At 48.9% G+C, this 20,679-nt stretch overlaps 1 protein-coding gene across 1 annotated transcript; it reads left to right on the forward strand.

Moving 5' to 3' along the window:
- Positions 1–4,108: 4,108 nt before the first annotated feature.
- Positions 4,109–20,147, forward strand: LOC121134606 (histidine-rich glycoprotein-like). The gene is made up of 2 exons (XM_040733120.1): positions 4,109–4,246; positions 19,188–20,147. The coding sequence occupies exons 1-2, from the start codon at positions 4,109–4,111 to the stop codon at positions 20,145–20,147; spliced, it is 1,098 nt and encodes a 365-aa protein (XP_040589054.1).
- The last annotated feature ends 532 nt before the right edge of the window (positions 20,148–20,679 follow it).

Below are 20,679 nucleotides of genomic sequence, written 5' to 3' on the forward strand. Positions count from 1 at the left end.
TGGCTGTGAAAGAAACAGGGGAGAAAGACCAAGGAGAGTGGGAAATCCTGACTGATTTCCGGGAGGGCGTGCCTGAGGGCCTTTAGGACATCCAAGTCTATTCCCCTGTCCGGTCATTGCCCACACCTGGCAGCTACATCCTCCACATCTAAATGTACTTACTGCCATGTCTTTACCAAGCAGGAACAGACTTCCATCACTCCCCTCGTTCAAGACTATCCCCAGCCCAGCTTTCCCTCCAAGGCATGCTGCAGATCTTTCACCTAGCGCCCAGACTGAAGCAGTAACGCAAGAACTGGCCGCCATCTTCCAACGCAAAGCACTCAAAGAACTTCTCCTCAACTTATTCTCTAGTTATTTACCTGGGCATCTTAGCACCCTGTCTGGAGGACAGAAACCCTGCCTTGTAAGTGTCGGGGCTCTCCCCAGACCCATACCTGAGTTCTTGCTCTGAGTTGTCACCCAGTGCCCTTGTTGAATAACAGTCCCCTTTCCCAAGTGATGGGGCACAACCGCATTTACATGTCAGGGTATGCATTCCAAATGGGCTGAGGGAAGTGCTTGCTAAAACACCATTCCATCTTGTGCTCCAAGCCGAGGTCGCGCAAATGGATCTGTGCAGAAAACACTCTTTAAAATGCATTACGTGCACGAGTGTAAAGAGATGCCTGCTGCTCGGTGAATTTCAAAAAGGAGCAAAGCCGGTGATGAACGACCTCAGTTGTTACCAGGCTAAGGAACAAGGGGCTCTGTGTGTCTGCCGGTAAATAAAGTGTGGTCGTATATCACCTAGGGGGCTCTGCTGGGGGGGGGCTTCTAGGATAGCGGGACAGGAAAGCACAGATCCCATGGGGACAGCATGCAGTAAGGTTCCTATTTGGGTGAATTATGGAAAGTGTCATGCTTTGGGGTAGGGGCTGCCTGGTATCCAACAGGAAAGGTAAGACTTAGGTTCTTGGTCCTACTTGGCCACATCTGAATGTGAAGATAGCTTCTCTGTAGGCAGGAGACAGTTGGAAGACTACCTCAAGACACAGACAAATAGGTGTGATTGCTTGGGAGGGGGTGTTCATGCGTGGGGGTGTATATGTATGAACACACATGTGTGTGGAGACCAAGGGTTGAACCCAGGTGTCCTCATCTGTTGCTATCTACCTCATTCTTTGAGACAGGGTCTCTCATGGAGCCCATGGCGCATATGTTTTGCTAGGCTGCTTACTCAGCAAGCCCTACTGGTCCTCCTGCCGTCACCTCCCCACGGCTGGGACTGGGGACGCACACTGCCACCATGCCCAGCTTTTTGCCAGGGTGTCGAGGGTCCTCATGATTGTATATTTAGCACCTTACCCATGAGTCATCTTCCCAGACAAGACTAGATTTGTTTGCTTGGCTGGCCTAGAGGATTCTACCTTTGAAGTTTCCATCCTAGGCATGCCATTATGAGACGGGTATATGCCATCTTAGCTCATTGAGTCAGTGAATGAGTTGAGGTCACTGATGACCTATTAACGACACACCTCTGTCTCTTCTCCCTTAGTGAGCTGTGGAATTCAGAACAGGATGAGCTATTAGCTAGCCATTCATGAAGTTTCTCATGTCCAGAGCAACATGTTAGGCACTATGGGGTGAGCTGTTGGGCAGCAGAAACTCTTCTGGGATTCCCAGCCTCTCCATTTACACCTAGGCAGCTGGAAAGCCATGGAGGTGCCCACACACCCTCCAAGCCGAGAACAAGAACAGAAGTCGATGCGTGCACCCTCAAGTTTGGGAATGAAGGGGAGCTGTGTCCCAGATGAACCACATCTGCAGCCTGCTCACACCTGAGGAACAGAGCTGTCTGTCTGAAGGCTTCCTTTCCGTGTATTACAAATTGTCGCAGGCCTCCCTGGCCTGGGTACCACTGTTGTCACAGGGAGATGTACGGAGGTGGAGGCGGGATGAAGGATGGGCTCCGTCCCGACAAGGTGATCAGGTGTATAATCACCCTGGAGCCAGGGGTTCGGGTAATTATTCATACAGACTATTTTTTTTCCAAGATGGACAGCTTCTCATCAGGACTCAGGGGAGCTGGGTTTGTGACCTTGGACAAGTTATTTGCTTCTGGGAACTCTACCTCCTCACCTTCCCCCAATCTGTAGATGAGCAGTCCTTGCCAACTAGTCCCCAGGGCGCATCTGTGAGCCCTGCCCTCCCCACCCCAACCGCTTTTTTATTCCAGCGCACGCCGGGTAAGGGAAGTGATGAACGACGCCTGGGCGCCAGACTTGGCCCTGAGATGGAGGGCAAGCTCCTTGCTCAGCTCCCTGGGGCCAGCCTCGTTCATTAAGCAAGTTCATCTCGAGTGTCTCTCAGGTGTCAGGAGCACTCCAGCTACAGAGTGCTGCTGTCATCTGAAATCTCCTTGCTTTGGCGGCTCAGGATTTCCATGGTGGCTTATTTGAACTCAACTCTGGAAATACTTTTGTGGCAAGGGTCATGCCCCTGCTTTGCTAAAGAGACAGCAGTATGAGCTGTTGAAGGAGGAGCTCTGGTGTCCCAGTGCTTGGGTTCCAATCCCGGTGTTACCACTCACAGGGCCATGGTTCGAGACGTTCCTGCGCGAGGATGAAGCAAGATACTGAAACTGATGTGGAGGGACCCGCCATGAATGGACTTCTCGCTGCCTTTGCTACGACTATTTTGGGGTGAGGGGTTATGGGTATGTGTGCCTGTCAAGTCCAGAGTTCAGTTTTGGGTAACATCTACATTTTTTTTGAGAACGAGTTTCTCAGTGGTATCTGGGCTCACTGATTGATCTAAGCCTGGCTAATGCTGACTCCACACAAACTCCTGCCTCTTCCCCCCCAGCACCAGGTATCAGAATAAACCCTTTCTCCCTTAAGTTGCATTTGTCAGAAGATTTTATCACAGCCACAGGGAAGGAGACCAAGAGCCACAAGGAGCACATCACAGACTGGGCTACCACTCCAGTCCTTACTAGATTTCCTTTTCAAAAGATTATCCCTTAGGCCATGTGCACCCTGGTGAGCACCTGTTCCTGGGGCTTCCTCCCTGGGAGCCTATGGCATAAATCACAGCTCAATGTCTTCACTCCTGCTTGTGGCCCTCCCTGGACAACACTTCTCTCTGACTGTTTCTGGGGGTAAAGCGTGGAACACAGGACGTGGTGTTGGCGAGCACCACTGAGGAGAGCAGAGCCAAGAGCCCTCCATGGAGGAAGACTGAAAGTCTAACATTGCACATTGAAGGGACTTGTCCCAGCAAACCCCTCCTCCAGGTTTCCAGGCCTTGGAGCAGGAATCTCTTGTCCCAAATCCCAGCTCGCTGCTATGGGGGCAGAAACAAAAACTAGCAAAGCCTCTAAAACACCACTTGGTAAGGTGGCAGAATAAGCATCAGTGTAACACTTCCTGTTTCTTCCCAGCAGCATGCAAAGATAAAACAACAACAAAGCAAACAGCAACAGCAAAAACCCAGGTATTTTTAGTTAACACATCTCAGTTTTCAGATAATTTTGCTGTTGTCATTGTTGTTATGCTTTGTTTCAAGAGACGAGGTGTCACTGAACCCAGGCTGATTTGGACTCACTAACCCTCTTAGCAGAGGCTGATGCTGACCTTCCTGCTCTTCCTGCCTCTGCCTCCCTGAGGGTCCAGGTAGGCCCTGCCACGCCCAGTTTCAGATGCTACGCTTTGATAGAAATAGAGCCAAGCTGTACTCAGACTTCAGAAATAGTCTTGGAGAGGGTGGTATGGAGCTGGTTCTCTGGGTCACCCTTCACACCAAACTCTCACCCTTCACGCCCTTCACACACTCTTCGACGCTGTGAGCAAGCTCTAAAATTTCCAGCCACCCAATCAAGTGTCTCCATCTTAAGTTGCAATGAAGTCCATGGTGTTCACGCCTTGCTTGCACTGGCCGTGTTTGGGTACCAAGAAGGCACGTGTGGCTTGAGAATGGACACTGTGCTCCTCCACTGCCATTGGCAGCTTCTCAGATGTCTTTGCTAGCTGACTGGGGCTGCTCTGAGCACTGCTCTGTGGCCCTACTGGGGCGTGTGTGGTAGAGGCTGGGGGAGCCCCTGTCTGGTGAAATGTTATCAGGAGGTATGGGCCCCTGGAAGAAGCAGATCTTCCCTGAGGGTGGCCAGCTGATGGTTGCAGTGTTTGGAGCCAAAGCTGTGCCCACCAGGAGTGCAGCCCAAGAAAATCCTGAGGTCACAGGAGAAGAAACTGCCCATGGGAAGGTAACACCCACCCACATAATCCCAAAACCCTGCCAGGCCAAGCTCCCCACCTTGAGCTTAGATCCCACCTGGCCTGGCAAAGCATTTGACTGTGCTCTGACAACATAAGCAAGGCTGAGCTCAGAAGGGCCGGATGGATGTGTCTGGTGGGGAGAATTTCAGGACAGAACAGCCATTCAGGCTGCGGCACGGTTACTGCTCACTGCCCTCGCCCAGGTTTGCAGCGGGGAAGCATGGTGGATCGGAAAATCGTGCTGTTTGGCAAGCAAAGGAGTGTGGGTTTAAGGCTGCTCACCGGGTGGCACAGAGAAAGCTGAACTGTGGATGAAATGAACAACCCCCGAAAGAAGCCGGGGCTCAGAACTGGGGAACATAGGAGACCCCTGAGGGCAAGACTTCTCATCTGATATTTCAACTTATAAAAACTCAATGAGAGAGGAGACCCTGAGCTGGAAATGCTGTGGAGGAGGCTTCCTGCTCAAAAGCAACTGTCTGGGAAGGGAAGGGTGTTCTCATCTTTAGCTACCAAGGTACACAGAGCCCACTAAGGCCGCAGTGGAAGAGGCCAGACCACAACTGAGCTGGCAGCAATGCCCAGCAATGCCCAGCAATACCCAGCAATGCCCAGCTCACGTGGTTTCAGATAGGAACAAGGACTCAGCTGGAACCTCCACGTGCCTGTGACACCAGGCATGCCAAAATGCAAGAGTTACAGAGTTATGCAGGCTTGCCCCAGGGTTCCAGACTGCTTAGAACCAGAAAAGCCATTGTTTGGGAGCTGCAGGAATGATAACTGGAGGTGGAGGGGGTACAAAAGCTCTTGGGGTCCAAATGACGCCACCAGGAATCTTAAATGCAGGGCACAGAGCTGCAGGGTTTGTTGTTTGCCCAGCTGGGTCCCAGCCTAGGTTTAACTTAATCCTTTCTTGCTGTGTCCCCTCTCCTCCCTTGCAGAATGGTGGTGTTTACTCTGTGTTATGTATATTAGAATATATAAGGTGGGATTCGGGGATGGCTAGCGGTGTGTTCATTTAATATCCATTTCCCCATGGCTTCTAGTGCAGCCAAAGAAAAGACTGTGCCATAAATTACATAGCAATGATCTTCGAAGAAATATTCCACCACATAAACAATCTGAAAAAGAAAAACCATATGATCATCTCACTAGATGATGAAAGAGCTTTTGACAAAAATCCAACACCCCTTCATGACAAAGGGCTTAGAGAGATCAGGGATAACAGGAACGTACCCAAACATAATAAAGGCAATATATAGCAGACCAACAGTCAACATCAAACTAAATGGAGAGAAACTCAATGTGATTCCTCTAAAATCAGGAACAAGACAAGGTTGTCCACTCTCTCCATATCTCTTCAATATTGTACTTGAAGTTCTTGCCAGAGCAATAAGACAACAAAAGGAGATCAAGGGGATATAAATTGGAAAGGAAGGAGTCAAACTGTTACCATTTGCAGATGTGTAAGTGACCTGAAGAATTCTACCAGGGAATTCCTACAGCTGATAAACACCTGCATCAGTGGCAGGATACAAAATTAACTTAAAAAAAAAGCAGTAGTCCTACTATATATAGACAATAAAGGGGCTGAGAAAGAAATTAGAGAAACATCAACCTTTACAATAGCCACTAACAACATAAAATATCTTGGGGTAACTCTAACCAAACAGGTGAAAGACCTGAATGATAAGAACTTTGAGTCATTAAAGAAAAAAATTAAAGAAGATACTAGAAAATGGAAAGATCTCCCATGCTCTTGGATAGGTAAGATAGTAAAAATGCAATCTTGTTTTTTTTTTTTTTTTGGTTTTATGAGACAGGGTTTCTCTGTATTGTTTTATTGTTTTGGAGGCTGTCGGTCCAGCCCGGCCTCGAACTCACAGAGATCCTAAAAATGCAATCTTACCAAAAGCAATCTACAGATTCAATGCAATTCCCATCAAAATCCCAGCACAATTCTTCACAGACTGTGAAAGAACAATACTCAACTTTATTCAGAAAAACGAAAGACCCAGGATAGTAAAAACAATGCTGTACAATGAAGGAACTTCAGGAGGCATCACCATCCCTGACTTAAAGCTGTACTATCAAGCTATAGTAATGAAAACAGTTTGGTACTGTCACAAAAACAGGCTGGTAGACCAATGGAATCAAATTGAAGATCCTGATACTAACCCACACACCTATGGATCCATGATCTTTGACAAAGAAGCTAAAAATATACAATGGAAAAAAGAAAGTGTCTTCAACAAATGGTGCAGGCATAACTGTATGCGGACATGTAGAAGATTGCAGATAGATCCATATCTATCACCATGCACCAAACTTAAGTCCAAATGGATCAAAGACCTCAACATAAATGCAGCCACACTGAACTTCTTAGAACAGAAAGTGAGAGGGGCCCTTGAATAAATTGGCACAGGAGATTACTTTCTGAACATAATGCCAGCAGCATAGACACTGAGATTGATAATTAATAAATGGAACCTCCTGAAACTGAGAAAGTTCTGTAAGGCAAAAGACATATAGTCAAAAAGACTAAACAGCAGCCCACAGAATGGGAAAAGATATTCACCAACCCCACATCAGAGAGAGGGCTGATCTTCAAAATATACAAAGAACTCAAGAAGCTAGCCACCAAAACAACAAATAATTTAATTAAAAAGTGGGGTACAGAACTAAACAGAGAATTCTCAATAGAGGAATCTAAAATGGTTGAAAGACACTTAAGAAATCCCTCAACATCCTTAGCCATCAGTGAAATGCAAATCAAAACAACTCTGAGATGCCATCTTACATCCATTAGAATGGCTAAAATCAAAAACACAGTTCATGCTGGAAAGGATGTGGAGAACGGGGAATACTTCTCCATTACTAGTGAGAGTGCAAACTTGTACAGCCACTTTGGAAAACAGTATAGCAGTTTCTCCAGAAAATGGGAACCAGTCTACCTCAAGATCCAGCAATTCTACTCTTAGGCATATGCCCAAAGGATGCACATTCATACAATAAGGATGTCTGTTCAACTTTGTTCATATCAGCATTATTTGTAATAGCCAGAACATGGAAGCAACCTAGATGTCCCTCTTCCAAAGAATGGATACAGAAAATGAGGTACATTTACTCAATGGAGTACTACTCCATGGAAAAACAAAAACAGTGGAATCTTGAAATTTGCAGGCAAATGGATGGAACTAGAAGAAGCCATCCTGGCTGGGCATTGGTGGGGCATGCCTTTAATCCCAGCATTCGGAAGGCAGAGGCAGGCAGATCTCTGTGAGTTCAAGGCCACCCTGGTCTTCGGAGAGAGTTCCAGGACAGCCTCCAAATCAATACAGAGGCTGTCTTAAACAAAACAAAACAAAAACAAACAAACAGAAAAACCAAAAAAAATAAGTAAATAAATAAAAAATAAAGGTGGCATGTCTGTGTCTCAGGTTGACAAGAGATGGGTTAGTATGGGTAAATATTGACTGTGACTCTGAAATAACTCAGAAGACCTAGGAGATAAGAGCCCTGGCTGTTTCTGCAAAGGCATTTCCAGACCCACCATGACCGCTGACAGGAGCCGGAGTCATGCACTGGATAAAAAGCGAACACTAGTATGTCTCTCTGCTTCCTTGCTGCAGATCCAACATGAGCAGCTGCCTCAAGCTCTTCCTTCCGCCGCCTCTTCAGCTGTGGCAGACTGTATGCCCAGACACGAGCTGCCAGAAACCTGTCTGAAATTGCTCTCGTCTGTGTTTTTGGTGTGGCAGAACGTGGGCAAACGGGCTAGGGGAGTCTTAAGTGGAGTGTCCTAGCCTCCTGGGAGTCATGGGTGACTAGCTAGCCGCCCAGGAATGGATCACGCCTTCTTCTCCCAGTTTCCGTTTCACCATGACTCCTGTGGCAATCGGAGAAGACATTGCGCCTTAAAAATACATAAGGAGAGCCTTAGGAGAAATGCGTGTCCCTGCACATCCCTGAGTGTAAGCTGTCTGATCAGATGGTAGAGTGTAAGCTGTCTGATCACACTGGACCCTCAGGTGGGTGACAGACAGCTAGTCTTTAAATGTCTTGCATCTGCAGGTGTCTGTGCTGAGAGTCCTGAACTGAGGGAAACTATGGGAAGAACCCAGACCTACTTACGTTGCAGAATCTTTTAATGTCCATCCAGGACTTGTTGGACTCTCTCTAAGGCCTCACTAGCAAACATTTTAGACACAGCTCTACAGCTGAGTGAGACACAGAGAGAGAGAGAGAGAGAGAGACAGACAGACAGACAGACAGACAGACAGACAGAGAAAGAGAGAGAGGGGGAGAGAGAGAGAGAAAGAAGAAGAGAGAAAAGAGAGTGATTCCCATTTATCAAGGAAAATAGTGTCTTAATTTTTCCTTTACAACCATTGAAAAAAATATAAAAACCATTCTTTGCCAAAAGATGGAATGTGGCCCACGGGCCACAGTGTGCAGGCCCTAACATTCTCCTCACCAGATCCCCCACACTCCCGGCACTGCCCACCACTTGCTGCTACCTCCCAGGAGCCTCCAATGAGACACACTTCCATGAGTGCCACCTCTCTTCAGGAAGCTAGAGGAAGAAGGAAGTCTGTTGTCCCCTATCAGGGAAACCGTGGGGCTGGGACCTACGTCTCTCCCAGATGAGGGTGGGCGGATACTCGCCTATGAACAACTCACAAGTCAGCCCTCAACCTCTTGCTCTTGTGGCTGACCTAGTTTGCTTGACAAAACATGGACCAAAAAAAACTTGTGAGAGGAAACGGTTAGTTTGGTTTACAGGCTACAGTTCATCATCGAGGGAAGCTGGAGTAGGAACCTGGAGACCGGAACTGAAGTAGAGGCCATGGAGGACCAATGTTTTACTGGCTTGCTCTAGGCTCATGTTCAGCAACCCCCGCCCCCCATTTTTTAAAAATCTTTTTTAGCTATGTTTCTTATACAACCCAGACTCAACATACCTAGGGTTGGTACCACACACAGTAGTCTGGACCCTCCTATAGCAATTAAGAAAATGCTCCCACAGGTAGGTCTATGGGACAATCTGATGGGGTTGCCTTTTCCTAGGTGTCAAACTGACAACCAAGATTCGTCATTGTAGCACCCCAAGTCTTAAGATGCTGCTGGACCGGAGGGAGCACACACTGTCACCCCAGCAGTCCTGAAACTTGATCACTGTTATCCATGTTGCACTTGGGGAATCCAAATGGTCATCTTCTATGAGATTTGATCTGAAAAGGTAGTTTCTTTTTGATGTTTTAAAATTAAAAAGTAGCATTGTTCTCTAGTCATTATCTTTGAGTGTCAGTCTCTGCAATCCCAAGTCCAGCAAGCTGCTCCTTTAACACCATCAGAATAATATTACAGTGTGTAATTTGAATGGAGAAGAATGCCCCCAGCAACACTCTCAAATAGTTCATGGTGACCCCTCACCCCTTTTAACTGCTAGCGCCTCCATAAAACAAGACGTGACAGAGTGTGCAATGCTGGTCCCGCGAAGATTATGAGAATGCTCTTGGGTAAGGCTAATAGACCACAAGAATGCTGTTTTGTGATAAGGCTGGATCCCCAAGTCAGTGGAAGGCTTTGCTAAAACCTGTAGGAGTCGTTCATGGGGTACCAGCTGTCTCTGAGAGAACTAACTAAATGTTTGAGGATGGCTGTCTCTCGGGAGGCCAGCCAGGATTTGGAGAATAGAGAAACCAAGGCAGAAAAGCTGTGGACAACAGACAATCCATTATGTCAACACGGGACATTCAGAGAGGGGAGGGAAGGGAGACAGGCCTAGGCTCCACTATGTAGTCCCTGCCAGGCATGAGCGAGGGACAGACAGACGGAAACTTCATTAGAAGGTTAACTCTTGTTCCTTTTTAGAGTTGGGTGGTTTTATTTTTTGGGGGGAGGACATAAATAATTCTCCAGATTCTTTTTTCCCATCTTTGAAATTAACCGTGTTCCCCAGCTTGCTGTCTGATTGGGACCAAGCCCCCCACCTGGCCCTCTGAAGGACCACTGTACAGGGTGTGACTCCTTAGCCACACAGAATGTAGCTTTAAAATGTGATAGAGGAAAAAAATTAGCATTTCCAGTGAACTGGAAAGAATACATCTGCTTTCCAAATGCGTACTTGAAGAAAAGGTGAACCCAGATTGATTCTCCCAACTCCAGGGCCATTCTGCCCAGCCAGATTGGAAATGCGTTTTTTGCAAAAGGACAAGTTTATTTACGGTTTTTTTTAAAGGAAAGAAATATGAAGATCTAGGCAGAGGGAGGGGGAAAAGCACTGTGGAATTAATATAGCTTGGATTAATCAAAGCGCCCGCTTTTAAGCTGTACGCCCCCACAGAGGAGCGAATTAATGAGCACTTTATGCAATGAATATATTTTTTTCTTTCATTATCTAGGTATTTCAGAGGAACGGGCTTCTTCTGACTGGAAGTCCCCAGGTACTCCTCTTTCACTTTGCATGTATAATTACGGCCTCAAGTTGTTTGGAGAGCAAGTCTCAGGTTGGAGGAAAACTTGGGGCCCCTATCCTCATGCAAATCAAGCCCGGTCCTCACCGTCCAAGGCAATTCTCATCTGACTCCTTCTGAGTGAAGATTCCCTTTTGGAATTATCCTCAGGCCAGTGTCTCCAGAGCTGGTTCGGGGAAGGGGTGCTTTAATAAGGACACAGATGCCAAGCCCCACTCTAGGAGACTTAACTCTAGCAGGTCTGGGGCAAGGCCTGGGAACCTGTGTTTTCCAAAATCCGTCTAGAAGATATGCTAAACCGCCATAGTTAATGCATGAACTGCGTTCCAGTGGTGATTTGCAGATTCAAGACTGAACCTGATGTCTGGAGGGAAGAGAGCCACAGATAGAGGACTTTTCTCTCCCATTCAGGCTCGGTTGCAATGCGGACCTCAGTGCATATGTGAGCTCTGAAGAAAAGGCCTGGCTCTACCATCCATCTTGTTCTAAAGCCCCTAGATATACTGGCTGTGTCTCTTGGGCAGAGTCCTTATTCTCCACAATTGTTCCAGCTTCCAAAAATGGGGAGTGAGCCAGGGACTAGATGGATGGAATTCCCCAGACTCCAGGCTCCTGGCTTTACCCCCCCCCCACCCCCATCCCCACCCCCGTCTGCAGCTTTTACCACAATGGAAAACCAGGTGGTCAGAGACAGAAGGTGAACATATCCAAGAAGGCTGGGGCCACTGAAAGCTCTGGACACAGATGTCTCGCTGGTGGAACGTCTCTACCCTGCTTTTGAAGAAGATCCTGAACATGCCTTCCAAAGCAATGACTTCAACCACCTTCTGCTTGTCCCCTCCTGGGCTACCTCCTTCACCAAGCTCCCTTTTTTAAGCCCGAGGAGTGGTGTTTGAGTGGAGAAAAGAGGCGCTCTTCAATCCATACCCCCTGGTTGCCTATGTAGAGAGGCGCCAGCATTTGTGACTCGATTCACATCCTTCTCAAGACTAAAGAAGAAAAGAGCTGATTGGGGAAATGGGCCGAGATGGCTCCTCAGCTGATCTCTGCCCCGCCCCCACCCTTCCTGAGCTCAGAAGCTTTAAACTCGGGCAAATAGAAGCAGTCCTCCTTCTGGACACCCTCTCTCGGCCTCGTTTCCATTAGCGCAAGCAGTGCAGCTTCCAAGGCCCTGGACTTGGGTAATTATGTTCTCATCAGTTCCATTCACAGTCACCTGCAACCTTCATTAGACACTGGTGTATAAAATGGCCGTCTCTCTCTGCGCGCGCGCGTGCACACACACACACACACACACACACGCGCGCGTGCACACACACGCGCACACACACACACAGAAGAGGGGGTTCTCTAAGTACACACACACACATACACACACACAGAAGAGGGGGGCTCTCTAAGTACACACACACACACACACACACACACGCACGCACACACAGCCAAGAGGGCTGGACCTGCCTCCCAGCCCTCCACCCACGCCTAGTTCCCCCATGAGGATGGCTGGCTACAGTCCCTTGTCCCCGCTGAGTGCTGAAGGAAGTGACTTGGAGTGGGGGAGTGGCTTTGCCCCCTCTGCAGACCTCTCCTCCTCAGTGTCCCCACCTCAGGTCAGTGATCTGAGTTGACAATGGTTCTTTTCTTGTGCCTAGAACAGGGGTAGGAAGAGCAGCCAGACAACAGCATCTTCAGGCCTGATCCTGTCTCTGGCACTGATGGCCCAAGGAGTCAGCGTGCCCTCCCCCCATGCTGTTCTTGTCCACTCACTCGATACCCTGTACTGAGTGCCTGCTGGATGGCAGGCTCTGGTGCAGTTAGCAGAAGTTCAACAGGGACTTATAGAAAGGCCCCATCCAGGTGGCTGGTGGTGGCACCCACCTCTAATCCCAGCACTTGGGAGGCAGAGACACGGTCTACAAGAGCTAGTTTCAGGACAGGCTCCAAAGCCTACACGGGAAACCCTGCCTCAAAAAAATAAATAAAACAAAACAAAACAAAAAAAGCAAAAGAAAGGAAGGAAGGAAGGAAGGAGAGTTCATCATGTAGGAAACAGGACATGGACAATATGCAGTTATATTTAACCAATAAGAGCAGAAATTTCTCTTGGTTCAACTTGATGAGTCATGGGTAATGACAGACAATAAACCACATCTACTCATGGAGATGGAGAAGAAGGATTTGCCAACACCTTGGGGGGGGGTTACCCATTGACACTCAGGAGTCAAGGTCTGTGATGTCCCTGAAAATACAGACAAAGCCACTCCCTGCATGCAAACTTGGACCAAAGGTAAATGCCTGAACCACACAGGTAGAGACTCTACCATGGGCTTGTTTGACAGCTTCTTTTGTAGGTCTACCCTCTCCCCTGGGAGCTGCGGTGCTAAAATGTGCTACAGTTTGGATCTACCCTGGCCTTTCCCCAAGGCGCATGCATTCAGAATCAGCATTTGCGCAATGTGCTCTGAACTCTCTGTGGCTTCCAGCTTGCTGCATCTGCAGTCATAGGCAACTGGAGTCGTTTTACCTTTCCCATCATGCCTTGAAGGTGATCCTACTTCTGGAATCAGATCTGGATTGGAGACCTATTCCCAGTAGGCTGCCTTCTTTCTGACCAGGCCTCTAAGAAGGAGAGCCTTCCACAAATGGTAAAGACATAACCACCACACCTTCTAGATCCCAGTCAAGTGGCTACATCCTTCATACAGACTTCACCAAATGGTTTTGGGTTCCTTTGTTACCCAACAAGCAGGTATAGAACGCTCTCTGGACCCAAGTCTGCTTGCATGGATCAGCACAATTGTCAAGATTATCTTTAAAACTCAAGGGCGTGTACCTTTTCTATACTAGAAGGATCGCAGACCAGCTGAGAACTATGGCTCCCCAGAGCTGGCTTCCCCAGTTTGTGGTCCACAACTAAAATGCTTATTGGAGAAAACGATCAATAGAGGAAAATGAACAAGCAGACAGATGCCTACCAAAAAAAGTCCCACAAGGAGACACCATAGTCACTTAAGAGGATGCACTAGGTAAAAAGTGGGACTGGACTGTGTGAATATTCATCTGGGATCCTCTTTGCCCCCGTTAGGAGAAGCCATTGTGCCTGCTCCATGGGAAGCCTTGTGTACAGAACTGTGGGGTGTTTTGGAGTCCATTTGCATTGAGGTAGCCACAAATCAACCTCACCCTCTCATGTCACAGCTCTTTGGGCAGAGGACTTTGGCCCCCTAACCCATCAGCGATGATCTCTCTGACATCCCTGAGAAAGGACGTGTGGATGTAGCCAAGCCCCATAGTGATCTCACCAAAGACCTCCCCTCTCCGCTGTGGATGGCACAGCACTTAACGCATAATTGCCATGACAGAATGGACAATGCACTCCAGAACAGGACACAAAACACACTTTAAAAAAGGAATAGCGAGTGAAGGTCACCCCCGCTGTTCAGAGGTGGACAGCCCGTACTTTGGGGAGGCTGTTTCCCCACATCTGATTTGTTGCTTACGGAAAATGCACATTACTTCTCTCTCTTCTGTTGATCAGTTGATTCGGAGAGTCCGAAAGGATGAGACATTGAAAGCAATGTCCATTTCCCAGGGAAATGGGGAGGCGAGCGTGCAGAACTGTGCACCTTGAGTTTCAGCCTTGGCAGACCTAGTTAATATTTCCTTCATCTCCTTTTGTTCTCCCTTTATTTAATCATGGGATTTGAAAAGGAAATCTGACACTACCACTGTGGATGGAAAAATCTGAGTCACTTGCCGCAAATAGGGAATTCTCCACATAATATGCTGATCAGCTTAACAACCCTCCAGCCACCCAAACCTCTCAGTTAGGAAGCAGGGGGTTCAGGGAAGAGGAGCTTTGGGATAAGTTTTGGTCCATATCTGGAGGGTATTGACACGCCAGTCTTTGGAAGACCCCCACAAGGCATCGAAAAGCATTAGCAAAGCAAAACAAACAGGCCCGGGTTTCCCAGGAGACAAGGACGCTTGGGTTTGTGTCTCAGGAATCTATCACACCTCTGCTGTGTAGTTTTCATAACATATTAGCACTGGGTGGTCTCGGCTCTCTTGTTCTGTTTTTTTCGTTTTTTTTTTTAAGAAATTAAATTTTATACTTTGATTTTTTTTTTTGAGGATTTTATTTCTGGTTCAAAAATCAACACATGAAGGGACAGAGGAGAGGGGTCGGTCATTTCAGTGTTTACCATGTATTAGGACCTGACTTCATGGCCATCACCACCCAGCATCTACATTAGGGGGGAAAAAAACCCAATCTAGGTACAGGGATGCGCTCTGTAAAGCCTGCACCTTGGAGGAGGGGAACAGGTGGATCTCTGAAGTGTGCGGGCCAGCCAGTCTGAAGGAATCAGTGAGCTGGAGGGCAAACGAGAGACCCTTTCTCAACAGCTAAGGTGGAGAGCAATGGAGGGGGTACGGATATTGACCCGTAGCCTCTACCTGCATGGACAAGTACACCACACCCCGACACGCGTGTACACCCAAATCAACACACACAAAGGGTAGATACGGAGGTGTGCTCACAGCCTCTTCCAGTGCCCTCTGCTTGGACACACACACACACACACACACACACACTCACACACACAGCATAAGCAGCCGCTGCACGGTGCAATTTCTTCCTTTCTTGTCACACGTCAGGAACTATGAACACTGCTTTGTTCCTGGCTTCGACAATGCAATAACAGGGTTGCTGTCATTACCGGATGACTTTCTGGGTTCATTTATATTTATTTATTTTATTTTTTTTTCTCTCCAGGCCTGTGTCGTGACTCCATTGCATGGGGGATGGGGGAGTAGGGTTATTGAAGGAGCACTTGGTGATGGGCACACTTGCTGTTTCAAGGCTGCAGCTCCAACCAGCAGCTCTGTGATGAATAACCCTGGGTATTCATCACCTGAGTTTGTATGGGCAGCAGCAGGGTGAATCCCTAGCGCTGTAATTAGCATATGCTTTAGAAGGTCGGTTAGTGCCTGTTTATAATGCTCCCATCCCTACGGGCTGGAGAGGCTGTGGCAAGGAAGTTGAGACAGGGAAATATAGGCTCAGAAAAAAATTGCTTTTCATTTTCTCCATGTCAAGAAAATGCTTCTGCCGGCCTCAGTCTGTAGAAGCAGGGGAAAGGATAATTCAATTTGAGCTGTATACCCCCTGACTGGGTTCTGTATGAATTATGGATTTTTAAAAAGACAGGAAGGGAGGTGAGATATTGAATTTCCCAAACTGGTTTTATCTTACTCAATTTAAAGTTCATCTTCTTGTTCTGATTTAGGCTTTAGTGTGAAAAGTGGCCGAACAGTATCTCTCCCGGTCTTCTCTCAGTGTATGCAATCCCAGGAAGCAAGGGATTTATTTATTTATTTTTCTGTGTTCAAGGGCTCCTTTCTGTGCTTCCTGTTGGCCCTGGCATTGTTTTTAATTAAAAAAAAAAAAAAAAAAAACAGAGCCCCAGACTCAGGTTGCGAAGGGGCTTTCCAGGGAAACTCTAGGACCACCAAGGGGTTCCCATTTAGGTTCAGGGCTGTTTGGGGGGGGCAGACACAAACAAAAGACGTTTAAAGACAGAAAAAACACGGGCGGTGACTCAGAAATCAGTAAGCAACACAATTAAGCAGGACCCCGAGGTGGGGGGGGATTGTCAGCGTTTTGAAGTCTTTTTTCTCTAAAACACCAGGCAGGCTGGAGCCGAGGGGTCTGTACCAGCTGTGACCTTGGGCGCCCCCACAGGACATTTGCCCTTTTCTGGAGACATTTTAGTTTTGTCACGACTTGCTGAGGTGGGGGTTGAAGGGTGCTATTATCATCTAATGGGAAGAGGCCGCAGACTCCGGTCAGCCTTTACAGGGTTAGGGATGGTCTCTACAGTTAAGTATGATCTCACCCAAATGCTCAAGGGCCCTCTGGTAGAGAAATCCAGCGCTAGCCCAGCTTTGAGATAAAAATCAAGATTACGCAGGAACTGATATCTGCCTCGGCTCTGTGTAGCAATATCTGCTCCACACATCCCGGAGGGCAGGAGGGTGCTAGGTCTGTCCTGGGTCTGTTGCTGGCCAGGTATCTGATACAGATGGGCCCTTCCTGAGTCTCCCTGATTTCTATGCTACAAAAACATACACACAAACTCGGAGGGAAAATGAAAGAGTGAGAGAGTGAGAGAGAGAGAGAGAGAGAGAGAGAGAGAGAGAGAGAGAGAGAGAGAGAGAGAGAGAGAGAGAGAGAGAGAGAGGTATCATCTCAGGATTCTTAACAATTTTTCCTCTCTGAGCTCAGAGAGCTTCCCCAGGACAATGTTACTTTATATTCCTATAATATAATCCGAGAAGGACTGCCCGCCTTGCTTTCCAGATGCACATATTTTCCAGACAGCTGTTCCCGACAGCTAGTTAGTGAGGGGGCTGGGTCAGAATCAATAAGTCCTGACTCCCTTTTTTATTTTTACAAAATGAAAACAGCTCTTTTTTTTCTGATTATAAAAATGATACATGCCCACTCTCTCTTTAAAAATTCAAACTGTACAGAAAAACAAGAGAAAGAGACATAAAAAAAAAAAAAAGAATCACCCCAGTCCTTACAGCAGGAGATAAACAGATGTAGACATCTTGATGCTTATCTCTCTAGTCTCTCTAGGTCTTCTGGGGTGTAGGCCTGTATATTCCCCCCGCTGGTTGGTTCTTTGGGCTGTCTGTCCATCTGTTGTAAGATACTGAAGAGTCCCCATACCCTCTGCCCCAGGGAACCAGAAACATACCCAGCCCAACGGTGGCAACTAAAAACTGTCTCTAGATCTCTAGATATTGGCACATCTGCTGGGGGGGGTGGGAGCAAAATTACCCCAGAGTCAGAAGAGTCTAAATTCCAAGCTTTTGAGTTTTTCGATTTTTGCTTTTAAATTCTTTTAGACAGATCTCATTATGTAGACCAAGCTGGCCTGGAAAGCAATAGTATGCCGCCTGCCTTGGTCTCCCAAGTGCTGGGTTTAAGGGTGTGTGTGTGTGTGTGTGTGTGTGTGTGTGTGTGTGTGTGTGTGTGTCGCCACACCCCAGCTACCTTCGGGTTTCAATATGGGAGATTAGGAGGCCAAAAGCTTTACTAAATTGTCTTCCCTAAGCCTCAATTTCCAGCCCTATAGAAACGAGAGGTGATAAGGTGGGAGACCAATCCGACGCCTGTCCCTGACGCTGGGGGATGCGACGGGGGTGCGGTGGGGGTCCTTTGGGTCTAAGAAAATTTTGCATCAGGTGGATCCCTGGGGTGCCTGGCTTCGTGCTTCCTGTGGAGGGGGTAGTGGGAGGAAGCAGCAGCGGGGCTGGGGAGGGAGCAGAAGCCTCAGGGGTGTGTTGTAGCCCCTCATTTCAGGCAAGTGGGTGAGGGGTCTTGAGGTTGTTTGGGGTTTGGTTTTAACTGAATTCTTTTGGAAAACAGAAGAGAGTCTGCCTCAATCCAGTCAGCTAAGGTTGGGGGGGAAGGGGGCGGGGAGGGAGTAGAGCGGTGGGGGAGGGCTGAGCTTTCTTTTTTCTTTTTGCCTTGTCTTTCTGTTGCCTTTTGAGCTTCAGGTATTTTGAAACAGGAAGAAGAAGATGAAAAAAAAAAAGACAGATTTTTCGGGACCTGTTGGAGATCTGAGCGAGCTGGGGGATGGGGGAGGAGAGTGAGTCATAGCCCTGATGTTGTCGCTTTTCACAGAGCAGCCGGTGGTTTCAGCCACTTCTGGAAAAGGGGGCGGGGGCTGGGAAAGGGGGCGGGGGCTGGAAAAGGGAGCGGGGCTGGAAAAGGGGCGGGGGCTGGGAAAGGGGGCGGGGCTGGGAAAGGGGGCGGGGGGTGCAAACCTGTCTTCCTGGCCCCTTTCCCAGCTGCCTCTGTCCCCACACACTGCATTGCACCCTTGGGTGGCTCCGGGAGGCCTTCTGACCTCAGGTCACCATGGAAAGAAACCTTTCCTTCCCCGTCCCTGAGGGCAAACCTGGAGAATGACCTCAGCAGGCCGCTCTCACTGACCTTTGTCTCCTCGTCCACAGCCTAGTGAGCCCTCACGTCAGCGCCCCCTCCATGCTCTCCCTGGCCAGCAAGCCTGACAGGCTTTCCTGCCCCCCTATTCCCTCCGCCTCCTTGGTTGACTCTAGACTTCCGGGTTTCTCTGGCCAACCTTGATCTCTCCACTAGACTGGCAGCATCCCGAGGACTGGGTCCCTAAATTTGCTCGCGGTTGTATGGAGACCATCTCCCCGTAGATTTTTTTTTGAGGGGCCGGACTTGTTTTCAATCTGAAAAATGTGATTTATTTTTTAAAATTTCAGGATCACAATCTTTCACACTCACCTGGAGCACTCTCACCTCCACACTCACCTGGAGCACTCTCACCTCCACACTCACCTGGAGCACTCTCACCTCCACACTCACCTGGAGCACTCTCACCTCCACACTCACCTGGAGCACTCTCACCTGGAGCACTCTCACCTGGAGCACTCTCACCTGGAGCACTCTCACTTCCACACTCACCTGGAGCACTCTCACTTCCACACTCACCTGGAGCACTCTCACCTGGAGCATTCTCACCTGGAGCACACTCACCTGGAGCACTCTTACCTCCACACTCACCTGGAGCACACTCACCTGGAGCACTCTCACCTGGAGTACTCTCACCTGGAGCACTCTCACCTGGAGCACTCTCACCTCCACACTCACCTGGAGCACACTCACCTGGAGCACTCTCACCTGGAGCACTCTCACCTCCACACTCACCTGGAGCACTCTCACCTGGAGCACACTCACCTGGAGCACTCTCACCTGGAGCATTCTCACCTGGAGCACTCTCACCTGGAGCACTCTCACCTCCACACTCACCTGGAGCACACTCACCTGGAGCACTCTCACCTGGAGCACACTCACCTGGAGCACTCTCACCTGGAGCACTCTCACCTGGAGCACTCTCACCTGGAGCACTCTCACCTCCACACTCACCTGGAGCACTCTCACCTGGAGCACTCTCACCTGGAGCACACTCACCTGGAGCACTCTCACCTGGAGCACTCTCACCTGGAGCACTCTCACCTGGAGCACTCTCACCTGGAGCACTCTCACCTGGAGCACTCTCACCTGGAGCACTCTCACCTCCACACTCACCTGGAGCACACTCACCTGGAGCACTCTCACCTCCACACTCACCTGGAGCACTCTCACCTGGAGCACTCTCACCTGGAGCACTCTCACCTCCACACTCACCTGGAGCACACTCACCTGGAGCACTCTCACCTGGAGCACTCTCACCTGGAGCACTCTCACCTGGAGCACTCTCACCTGGAGCACTCTCACCTGGAGCACACTCACCTCCTCCCTCCTTTAGGGACTGAGAGGAACATCTTCATTGGTGGATTTGGGAGACTCATCCATTAAACCACCCGCCCGATGGCCCAGTGGCTCCTTTGCTGCCAACCAGCCAGTGTGGGAGAAAAGCCGTGAATGAACACACGCCACTCTGGTGACCACGGTGGCCGCTCCAGCCTTTCTCAGGGAATGTCCTCGCCATAATGGAGACATTATCTGAGGTGTAATTTGTAGTAAAAATCAAAAGGGCATCTGCTCTCGTGAGCTACACATGCAGAAGGGGGCACCAGGCTGCTGTGTGCGGGGGCTGCAGCTGACGATGGCAGAATCCCAGCATCAGGGAGAGTGCGGGGCCTGGCCTCTCCTTGGTGGTCATAGGACACTATTCGCCCATGGTACCCTGGAGGGGGTCTCCTTCTGGGAGACTACATAGCAAGCCAACTGGACATCACACCTAGAACACAGCGCCCGCTCTCCCCCCCGCCTCTCACAGCCCTCAGCCACAGGGGCTCAGCCACCAAAGTCGGGGACTCATTCCACTCTCTCTCTCTGTCGCCTCCTCCACCTCTCCAGGGCAATTCCACTGCTGAGTCTCCTGGCT

Source organism: Mesocricetus auratus, unplaced genomic scaffold, assembly GCF_017639785.1.
Source record: "Mesocricetus auratus isolate SY011 unplaced genomic scaffold, BCM_Maur_2.0 Super-Scaffold_100028, whole genome shotgun sequence".
In the NCBI taxonomy this organism is placed as follows: domain Eukaryota; kingdom Metazoa; phylum Chordata; class Mammalia; order Rodentia; family Cricetidae; genus Mesocricetus; species Mesocricetus auratus.